This window comes from Amblyraja radiata, chromosome 27 (genome assembly GCF_010909765.2).
Source record: "Amblyraja radiata isolate CabotCenter1 chromosome 27, sAmbRad1.1.pri, whole genome shotgun sequence".
Taxonomy (NCBI): Eukaryota; Metazoa; Chordata; class Chondrichthyes; order Rajiformes; family Rajidae; genus Amblyraja; species Amblyraja radiata.
In genome coordinates, this window is record NC_045982.1 from 799507 (window position 1) to 810872 (window position 11366).

At 49.0% G+C, this 11366-nt stretch overlaps 1 protein-coding gene across 1 annotated transcript; it reads left to right on the forward strand.

Annotated features, from left to right (window-relative positions):
* Positions 1–9235: 9235 nt before the first annotated feature.
* On the forward strand, positions 9236–10627 carry LOC116988276 (transcription factor SOX-11-like). Its single transcript, XM_033044827.1, has 2 exons — positions 9236–9375; positions 9418–10627. Exon 2 carries the CDS (start codon positions 9456–9458, stop codon positions 10365–10367), a length of 912 nt encoding a protein of 303 aa, XP_032900718.1. The 5' UTR covers positions 9236–9375; positions 9418–9455; the 3' UTR covers positions 10368–10627.
* The last annotated feature ends 739 nt before the right edge of the window (positions 10628–11366 follow it).

An 11366-nucleotide genomic window follows, 5' to 3' on the forward strand; every position in this document is an offset into this window, starting at 1 on the left:
CCAGCAACCATCAGGCTCGTGAACGCTGCACAACACTAACTTCACCAACTGTGATCATCAATGGTGTTTATTCTGGTTACACTTCAGACTTCACATTTGCCATATGATGGTATGGTTTACCTATTATTACTGATTCCTAATTTATGGAATTATTGATTATTGTATATTTATCTGCGTGTTATTACGGTACTGGGTCTGTTAAGCTGCAGCAACTTAAAAGGATGAGAGGGTATCTCATTGAAACATATAAGATTATTAAGGGTTTGGACACGCTCTGAGGCAGGAAACATGTTCCCGATGTTGGGGGAGTCCAGAAGCAGGGGCCACAGTTTAAGAATAAGGGGTCAGCCATTTAGAACGGAGGCGAGGAAACACTTTTTCACACAGAGAGTTGTGAGTCTGTGGAATTCTCTGCCAAAGTGGCAGGTTCTCTGGATACTTTAAAGAGAGAGCTAGATAGGGCTCTTAAAGATAGCAGAGTCAGGGGATATGGGGAGAAGGCGGGAACGGGGTACTGATTGGGGATGATCAGCCATGCTCACATTGAATGGCGGTGCTGGCTTGAAGGGCCGAATGGCCTACTCCTGCACCTATTGTCTATTGTCTATAATATCATTGTTCTGTTGCCAGTACATAAGTCTCTTGAATTAGCTTACATTTTTCTTCCCTGGTCATGTCCCCCTCTTCCTTTGCTTCCCTCATGAAGAGGTGTGTTCAATTACCAACACCACTTCACCAATGATTATCATATGTCCCATGCATTAGGCTGAGCAGTGAAAGATGGACATTTGTCAGAAATTGTCAAACGGCCAACTTATCTCAGCCTCTCAAGGACCTCCGGATCTGCTCGTTTGCCATATGTTGTACCAGGAAGCTCTTAATAAGCACCATGGCCCCTGGAGCTTGCTGCTTCCAATAAGAACAAGGATGATGGAGACACAATGAACTGCAGATGCTGGAATCTTAATTAAAAAAACAAGTGCTGGAAGAACTCAGCGCGTCAGGCAGCATCTGTGGAGGGAATGGACAAATGGTGTTTTGGATCAGGGCCCTTATTCAGACTCAGATGATGTAGAACACAACATGTATTAGAGACGGGTTCCTAGAAGTATTAGAGACGGGTTCCTAGAACAGTATGTCACAGAACCGACAAGGGGGGGAGGCAATCTTGGATCTGGTCCTGTGTAATGAAGCAGGATTAATTAAAAATGTCATAGTTAGGGACTCGTTGGGAACAAGTGACCACAATATGGTCGAATTCCATATTCAAATAGAAGGGGAGCAGGTTGAAACTCAGGCTAGGGTGCTTAGTCTAAATAAGGGGGATTATGAAGGTATGAGGACTGAGCTGATCAAAGTTGACTGGGATAGCAGACTCAGGAATAAGACGGTACATGAGCAGTGGTGTACGTTTAAGGATCTACTGTATAACCTTCAAGAAAAATTTATTCCTATGAAGAAAAAAAGGGGTAAGGGTAAGAACAGTCAGCCATGGCTCAGTAAAACTATAAAGGTTAGTATTCGGCTGAAGGCAAGGGCATATAAGGTAGCCAGAGATAGTGGGAGGGTAGAGGATTGGGAAGCATTTAAAGGTCAGCAAAAAATAACTAAGAGATTAATTAAGACGGGGAAAATAGACTATGAAAGGAATTTAGCGAACAACATAAAAACTAATAGTAAGAGTTTTTATAGTTATATAAAAAGAAAAAGGGTGGCTAAGGTGAACGTTGGTCCATTGGAGGGTGAGACTGGAGAGTTGTTGGTGGGGAACATGGAAATGGCAAAGGCATTAAACGAGTATTTTGTATCAGTCTTCACCATAGAAGACACAAAAAACATTCCAACGCTGGATAAACAGGGGGCGGTAGGAATGGAGGAGCTAAATACTATTAAGATCACCAAGGAGGTGGTATTAGGGAAATTAATGAGACTGAAGGAGGATAAATCCCCTGGGCCTGATGGATTACATCCAAGGGTCTTGAGGGAGATAGCGGTGGGGATTGTGGATGCATTGGTGATAATTTTCCAAAACTCCCTGGAGGCAGGAACGGTCCCAGTGGATTGGAAAATGGCCAATGTAACACCTATATTTAAAAAAGGAAGTAAACAGAAGGCGGGTAACTATAGACCGGTTAGTCTAACATCGGTGGTGGGTAAAATGTTAGAGACAATTATTAAAGAAACACTAACGGGGCACTTGGATAAACATGACTTCATCGGACAGAACCAGCATGGTTTTGTGAAGGGGAAGTCCTGTTTAACGAATCTGCTCGAATTCTTTGAGGAAGTAACAACCCGGGTGGATAAAGGGGAACCGGTGGATGTGGTATACTTGGACTTCCAAAAGGCTTTTGACAAGGTGCCACATAAGAGACTATTGCTAAAAATAAAAAATTATGGGATTGGGGGTAATATATTAGCATGGGTAGAGGATTGGCTAACAAATAGGAAGCAGAGAGTGGGGATAAACGGTTCATACTCGGGATGGCAACCGGTAACTAGCGGGGTTCCGCAAGGGTCGGTGCTGGGACCCCAGTTGTTCACAATTTATATAAATGATTTGGAGGAGGGAACCAAGTGTAATATATCAAAATTTGCGGACGATACAAAAATGGGAGGAAAAGTAGGGGATGAGGAGGATAGGAAGAGTCTGCAAAAGGATATAGATAAGCTAGGTGAGTGGGCAACAACTTGGCAGATGAAATTTAATACTAATAAATGTGAAGTCATTCACTTTGGGAAAAAAAATGATAGGGCAAGTTATTTTCTAAATGAGGAGGAGCTGCGTTGTAATGCAACGCAAAGGGATCTAGGGGTATTAGTACATGAATCACTAAAAGTTAGTATGCAGGTGCAGCAAGCAATCAGGAAGGCCAATGGAGTTTTGGCCTTTATTGCTAGGGGGATTGAGTATAAAAACACGGAGGTCTTGCTGCAGCTGTACACATTATTAGTGAGACCACATTTGGAATACTGTGTACAGTTCTGGGGTCCATACTTAAGAAAGGATGTACTAGCCCTGGAGGCAGTGCAGCGAAGGTTTACAAGATTAATTCCTGCAATGAGGGGATTGACATATGAGGAAAGGTTAAGTAGGCTGGAACTCTACTCTTTGGAGTTTAGAAGAATGAGAGGCGATCTCATTGAAACATATAAGATCGTGAGGGGCCTTGATCGGGTGGATGCACCGAGGATGTTCCCAATGATCGGGGAAACTAGAACTAGGGGACATAGTTGCAGAATAAGGGGGGGCTCTTTTAAAACTGAGATGAGGAAGAACTTCTTCACCCAGAGGGTGGTTAATTTATGGAATTCACTGCCCCAGGGAGCAGTGGAAGCAGAAACGTTAAATATATTTAAGTCTAAAATAGATGGTTTTTTAGCTGCCAAGGGGATAAGGGGCTACGGGGAGAGGGCAGGGATATGGACCTAGGTATGGTTAGTATAGTAAGACCTGAGTGATCTCCTGGACAAGTGTCGATCGCCTGGATTGGGGTCGGAGAGGAATTTCCCGGATTTTTTTCCCGAATTGGACCTGGGTTTTTATCCGGTTTTTTGCCTCCCCCAGGAGATCACGAGGTTCTTGGGGTGGAGAGGGGTGATAGCGGTATAAAGGGGAGGGTAGTGTCTTGTGTTCTGTGTCTTGTGTCTACTGTTTGTGGGTAAGTGTGTCTGTTTAGTGTTCAGCCATGAGCGAATGGCGGTGCGGGCTCGACGGACCTGGTGGTCTACTCTCGCACCTACTTTCTATGTTTCTATGTTTCTATGCTAGAGTAACAGCCAATGTTTCAGGCTGGGACCCAGACTGAAGAGGGGCCCTGATCCGAAGCATTTTCAGTCCATTTCCCTCTACAGATGCTGCCAGACCCGGTCGTTCGTTCAGCAGTTTATGTTTTAGAACTCGGCTGATCCTGTGTTTCATCCACTTTGCTCCCAATTTCCATCTGTCTTATTGGCATGAAAAAATCCACCAATCTCCGCCTTGAATATACTCAACAAATTATATAACCATATAACCATATAACAATTACAGCACGGAAACAGGCCATCTCGGCCCTACAAGTCCGCGCCGAACAATTTTTTTCCCTTAGTCCCACCTGCCTGCACTCATACCATAACCCTCCATTCCCTTCTCATCCATATGCCTATCCAATTTATTCTTAAATGATACCAACGAACCTGCCGCCACCACTTCCACTGGAAGCTCATTCCACACCGCTACCACTCTCTGAGTAAAGAAGTTCCCCCTCATGTTACCCCTAAACTTCTGTCCCTTAATTCTGAAGTCATGTCCTCTTGTTTGAATCTTCCCTATTCTCAAAGGGAAAAGCTTGATCACATCAACTCTGTCTATCCCTCTCATCATTTTAAAGACCTCTATCAAGTCCCCCCTTAACCTTCTGCGCTCCAGAGAATAAAGACCTAACTTATTCAACCTATCTCTGTAACTTAGTTGTTGAAACCCAGGCAACATTCTAGTAAATCTCCTCTGTACTCTCTCTATTTTGTTGACATCCTTCCTATAATTGGGCGACCAAAATTGTACACCATACTCCAGATTTGGTCTCACCAATGCCTTGTACAATTTTAACATTACATCCCAGCTTCTATACTCAAATTACACTATTATAAAAGGACTGGACAGGCTAGATGCAGGAAAAATGTTCCCAATGTTGGGCGAGTCCAGAACCAGGGACCACAGTCTTAGAATAAAGGGGAGGCCATTTAGGACAGAGGTGAGAAAAAACTTTTTCACCCAGAGACTTGTGAATTTGTGGAATTCCCTGCCACAGAGGGCAGTGGAGGCCAAATCACTGGATGGATTTAAGAGAGAGTTAGATAGACCTCTAGGGTCTGGTGGAATCAAGGGATATGGGGAGAAGGCAGGCACAGGTTATTGAGTGGAGACGATCAGCCATGATCACAATGAATGGCGGTGCTGGCTCGAAGGGCCGAATGACCTCCTCCTGCACCTATTTTCTATGTTTCTATGTTTTACGTGGCAATAATGAACCATTGAACATTGCAGCCCTGTAGCTACACACATTTCCTCCCTTCAACACCCTGAACCAATGCTTCAGGATTAGCCAGTCTACACCAACAATCTCTCAGCATCCACCTATCAAGCCGTCTCAGAATCTTTGCATGTCCATAAGATCTTCCATCCTATCAAACTATCAAGCCCTGTCAAACCGCATCACCCACCCCATCACGCTCTCTCAGAGTCTTGCAGGTCTCTGTAAGGTCATCTCTCATTCTTCTAAACTTCCACGAGTTTGGCCAGTCTTAATCTTTGCTCATGACCTCACCAGCCACTGTCACTAGTGGACTTCTCACTCCCTCTTCTCCCCTCTCCCATCGGGCAAGAGGTACAGAAGCGTGAAAACACACACCTCCAGATTCAGGGACAGTTTCTTCCAGCTGTTATCAGGCAACTGAAGCACCCTTTCACTAACTAAATAATGGTCCTGACCTCCCATCTACCTCATTGGAGACACTCAGACTATCTTTATTTACACTTTATCATACCGAACATTATTCCCTTTATACAGTATCTGTAAACTGTGAACAAATCGATTGTAATCATGTATAGTCTTCCCACTGACTGGATAACACACAAAAGCTTTTCACTGTACCTCAGTCCATGTGACAATGAACTAAACTAAACTAAACATTTTGTTTGATCAAACTCCTGTGGATTTCACCAATTACCTTTCAGGAAAAGAACATTCCTCCATCCAATGAGACTCTGAAGCCAATGGACAAGGAATCTTCAAACCGAAGACAGGCATTGAATGAAGATAACATTAACCTGAGCTGAGATGGACAGAATCACAGAATGATACAGTTGGGAAACAGACCCTTCAGCCCAACTTGCCCACACTGACCAACGTGTCCCATCTTCACTAGTCCCACCTGCCTGCATTTGTCCCAAATCCCTCTAAACCCTTCCCATAGAAACATAGAAACATAGAAAATAGGTGCAGGAGTAGGCCATTCGGCCCTTCGAGCCTGCACCACCATTCAATATGATCATGGCTGATCATTCAAACTCAGTATCCTGTACCTGCCTTCTCTCCATACCCCCTGATCCCTTTAGCCACAAGGGCCACATCTAACTCCCTCTTAAATATAGCCAATGAACTGGCCTCAACTACCTTCTGTGGCAGAGAATTCCAGAGATTCACCACTCTCTGTGTGAAAAATGTTTTTCTCATCTCGGTCCTAAATGATTTCCCCCTTATCCTTAAACTGTGACCCCTTGTTCTGGACTTCCCCAACATCGGGAACAATCTTCCTGCATCTAGCCTGTCCAGCCCCTTAAGAATTTAATAAGTTTCTATAAGATCCCCCCTCAATCTTCTAAATTCTATCCATGTTTCTGTCTGAAGGTTTCTTACATGTTGCAACAGTCCCTGCCTCAATTACCTCCTCTGGCAGCTCCGGGGACTAGAGTTTGGTTCTGAGCAGACATTCCTCGGTGGTGAGAAAGCAGGGAGAGGGATCGGTTGGTGAAATATTTTGGAATTTAAAAATTGATCCATTCTTGAATAAACCATAAAGTTCCCTCCTGTTGAGAACAACGGGAGAATCTAATTACTAAGTAGCACGTTCCACAAAAATCCATCTGTCTATTCAATTATTAATAAATGATATCGCTCCCATACTCTACATTTATTTTTCTACATTATGCATCATAAATCAGAAGCCAATCAGAGAACTGCAAGCCAGGTGATTCACTAAATTGACATTGCGTTTCCCTGAAGCCAATATGAAGCTCTGGAGAAGCGGATAACTTGAAATCAGCACTTTCATAAAGCCTGATATCTTAGTCCATATTAGTTTAACAAATGTTAGTTAATTCTCCCAGAGAAGCTCCCACTTATGCTCTCAAGTATATGTGTTAATAGTATACGCTTCATAGACTGAGATCAGGAACAGAGTTTCTTACGTTCATGCCACATGTAAGATCCTGGCTGAAACATTCACAGCTTTATCAGTCTAATTTTGCTTCAGATCTCAAGAAAAAGGAACAGCCCACACAACAATTACATAGAAACATAGAAAATAGGCGCAGGAGTAGGTCATTCGGCCCTTCGAGCCAGTATTACCATTCAATATGATCATGGCTGATCATCCAAAATCAGTACCCCGTTCCTGCCTTGTCTACACTGCGATATCTCCTCAAGGTATGCCTACTTTGAAGAAGTTCTCCTTATTTCCTTCGCTCCATAGATGCTGCTGCACCCGCTGAGTTTCCCCAGCAATTTTGTGTACCCCCGTTCCTGCCTTCTCCCCATAATCCCTTGATTCCGTTAGCCCTAAGAGCTAAACCTAACTCTCTTCTCAATCCTCAAAGGTTGGAAGGATGACCTCTGGTACAGAAATGATTCCGTTCAGTTTCAATTTAGTTTATTGTCACGTGTACCGAGGTACAGTGAAAAGCTTTAGTTGCGTGCTAACCAGTCAACGGAAAGACAACACATGATTACAATATAGCCATTCACAGTGTACAGATACATGATAAGGGAATAACGTTTATTGCAAGGTAAAGTCAGCAAAGTCCGATCAAAGATAGTCTGAGGGTCACCAATGAGGTAGATACTGTAGTAGTTCAGCACTGCCCTCTAGTTGCCCGATAACAGCTGGGAAGAAACTGTCCCCGACTCTGGAGGTGTGAGTTTTCACGTTTCTGAATCTTTTGCTCGTTGGGTGAGGGGAGAAGAGGGAGTGGCCAGATCATCCCTTACTCGAGGTTTCTGTGTCAGAACTGATCTAACTCCAGTATCATTGAAATGGCTTCTTCCTTATAAACTCTGCACGTCATCGGAAAGGACTTAGCCCAATGTCACAAACACTGCCACAGTCTCTACTTATTTCACGTGACCTAACAACAACAAGGCTTGTGTGGTGCCATTAATGTGGCAGAACAGGCTGAAGTGTTCAATAAACAAAACCTCTCAGTCAACTACCTCAGGCGAGATAGCTCAAATCACGGGCAGTCTCTGAAAGGAGAAAGGACAGCTTAGTTTAGTTTAGTTTATTGTCAGGGTTTATGGAGTGTAGACCTTGACAACTCCAGGTGTGATCAAGAGGGCAGAGTGTGTTGGAGTCTAATATAAATGTAACCGCTTCAGAAATTCCAGTGTCCTTGGGCATCCGTCCCACCCTCACTGGTCGAGTCTGAGGAGATTGTCTCTCTGCGCTGGATCTGTCCGAAGATGCGGTCTGATTGCCTTCCCTTCCCCATTTAAACCCCATCTGCCATTTCTCCATACGTTTCTGTTGCTGATCGATATCGTGTCACATACATTGAAATTCTTCCTCATCATTCTCAATTCCAGCAATCTTGGCTGTATATGTCAGTAGAGGTGATGACTGCGTTTAGGAACTGTGATGTCTAGGTTTAAGGAGGAGATTGTCTGTTTTTTTCTGGGGATGGGGGGCGGGAGGCAGCTTTATCTAAGAGGTTGTGTCTGGATGTAGAGAGCAGATGACACAAAGTGCTGGAGTAACTCAGCGGGTCGGGCACCATCTCTGGAGAACATGGACAAGGTGACGTTTTGGGTCGATGTCAGAGTCTCGAGGAGATGACCGAGATTTAGGGAAGAGACGGCTGTATCACGGAGCTGATGTCAGAGAGACGACAGCTGGATCCAGGGGGGAGACGGCTGTGTCTAGCTGGAGATGTCTAGGTCTGGAGGAGCTGTCTGGGTTTGGCGAGATGTCTGGGTTTGGGGTGTGTGTCTCTGTGCCCGAGGGAGGAGGCACGTGGGCATCGGGCCAGCCCGCGGGCGACGGGCCGAGTGTCCGAGTCCGGCCCGATTTGACCCCGGCGCTCCCATTGGCCAGCACCCCCGCCAGTGACATCATCCTGCGCGCCCCGATTGGACGCGGCCTCCGCCAATGGGCGGCGACGGGGCGGGACCGCCGTCTCCCCGGGTCCTGATTGGTCCGCGCTCCCGTCCGTCAGCGGGGACGGGGTAGACGACGCGTCCTGATTGGTCAAATGTCCGGTCTGTCAGCGGGGAGGGCGGGACGGTCTGGTGATTGGCCGGAGCTGCTGTCGGTCAGTGGGGGGGGGGGAGGGGGATGGAGAGATCCTATAGGATGTTTGGTGGGGTGGGGGTGGGGATTGGGGGGGGGGGGGGGGACACGGGGGGGGGGTCCGTGTCCGGGGCGGCGGCAGCGGGAGCGGGACGGTGCGGGACGGCCGTGTGGGGGCCGCACATTAGCCGGGGTGCGGGTCTAGTGCGGCCGGGCGGGGAGGGGCGAGGCGAGGCGAGGCGCCGCTGCTGCTGCCGCGGAAGATGGTGCAGCAAACGGCGGGCTCGGCCAGGCGGCGCGGCGGTGGAGGAGGAGGAGGAGGAGGAGGTGGAGGAGGAGGTGGAGGAGGAGGAGGAGGAGGTGGAGGAGGAGGAGGAGGAGAGGGCGCCGACAGCGGCATCAGCGACATGAGCGCGGCGTCCAGCCCCAACCCATGGGGCGGCGGCGGCGGCGGGACCCCGGGTCGGGGCGAGGATGAGGGGGCGGCGGGCGGCTGCCAGCCCGACTGGTGTAAGACGCCGACGGGACACATCAAGCGGCCGATGAACGCCTTCATGGTTTGGTCACAGATCGAGAGGAAGAAGATCATGGAGCAGGTGCCCGACATGCACAACGCTGAGATCTCCAAGCGTCTGGGCAAGAAGTGGAAGCTGCTGAAGGAGGCGGAGAAGAGCCCATTCATCAGAGAGGCCGAGCGGCTTCGCCTCAAACACATGGCGGACTATCCCGACTACAAGTACCGGCCAAGGAAGAAGGTCCGTGGGGATCCCGCGCCCCCCGCCGCCGCCCCCGCCGCCTCCGAGCCCCGGTCGCACAAGAAGCCGCCGGGCAAGAAACACAACCGGGCACACAAAGCCAAGCAGCTGCTGGAGCGCTCCAAAGCCAAGCGGGCGGCCAAAGCGGGCCAGCACGGGGCGCTGGGGCCAAACGGCCGCCGCCCGCCTCCCGCCGAGCCCGAGTCTGAAGGGGAGGAGGTGGAGGACGCGGAGCCCGAGGCCGAGCTGCTACACTACTGTCTGGGGGGCAAGAAGCCGCCCAGCTCGGAGCCGCGACCCTCCGGCCGCCCCCTCTCCGCCCGCCCGCCCGATGACTGTGACGGCCAGCTGCTGCTCTTCGACCTCAGCCTGAACGTGGCGGCGGGAGGCGGCGGCGGCGGGGCCGGCCCGGGGGGGCACCTCTCCCTGGACAAGGACAGCGACTCGCTGGCCGGCGGCAGCAGCCCCGTCTCGCACTTCGAGTTCCCCGACTATGGCACTCCCGAGGTGCGCAAAATGATCTCGGGAGACTGGCTGGAAATCGAGTCCAACATTTCCTACTAGCTTCAAACCCCTCCCCCCCCCCCCCCCCCCTCCCCCTCCTCTCTCTTCTCCCCTCTCCCCTCTCCCCCCACTCCCCATCTCCCCTTCCTTGACCCGGGATACCCGCCCCGCCCGGCTCCAGCGCATCGGATACAACTCCGCAGCCTCTCCCCGAATGTAGCCGCGGGTCGCGTCAAGTCAGCGCGTCACCCTGTCACCCTGTCTGACTGGAGCGGCCGCCCGCGGTAGTGAGTGGGCGAGGGGCGCTGCAGAGTGTGTGGGGGGGGGGGGAGCGGGCATTATCAGCGGAACAACTCCAGCGGGGGGCGGGGGGGGGGGGGGGGGGGGGGGGGAGAAGAAGCAAAATGAATAGATTTTTGGAAGTCTTGATGGAAACAGATTGGATCTCGCTGGCTTTGCAGAAGGCGAGCGTAGTTTGTTGTGATTTAGCGGCAGAGCGGTGATATCTATCTTCTTGTGGTCCTAGTTTTACGAGTTGGTGTATGTGGGTGATTTTTAGCCTGTTTGCCCTGGCAGTGTAGATTTGCGGTCTAGACCAGATTGGGGGAGGGGAGGGGGGGGGGGGGGTCTGGTTGTCGGCCTTGCGTTAATCAGTGAACCACCAACTGTTATGGTCTTGGTTATAAAGTCATTTTTAATGTCTGTGAGACACGCTGGTTGGATGAGGGGGGGCTCGGGTCTCCTGGCGGAGATGGGCCGACCTCTCTCTCGCCTGTAACACGACGCGGTTTCTAGGTTTGTAGGAATGGGAGGGTGGGTTCAGGACAATATGGATACGGTTAATGTTGGGACTATTAGTAGCTGAATTTGAGGAATACATATTTGATTGTGCCAATTTACTGCAGTATATCTATAACAGGGAGGATTGGTGAATTAAAAATGTTGGTGTGTCACACCTCGGTTGTTGAAGGTGGCTGCGGGTTGATGTAGCTTTGTGTCATTGCTGTAGAAACGAGCATCAAGGATCGTGTAGTGCTCGCCTTCCCGACTTTGGATCAT

What these genes read in the sequence shown, in the direction of transcription:
- LOC116988276 (XM_033044827.1), top strand. Translation starts at nt 9,456, where the DNA reads ATGAGCGCGGCGTCCAGCCCCAACCCATGGGGCGGCGGCGGCGGCGGG.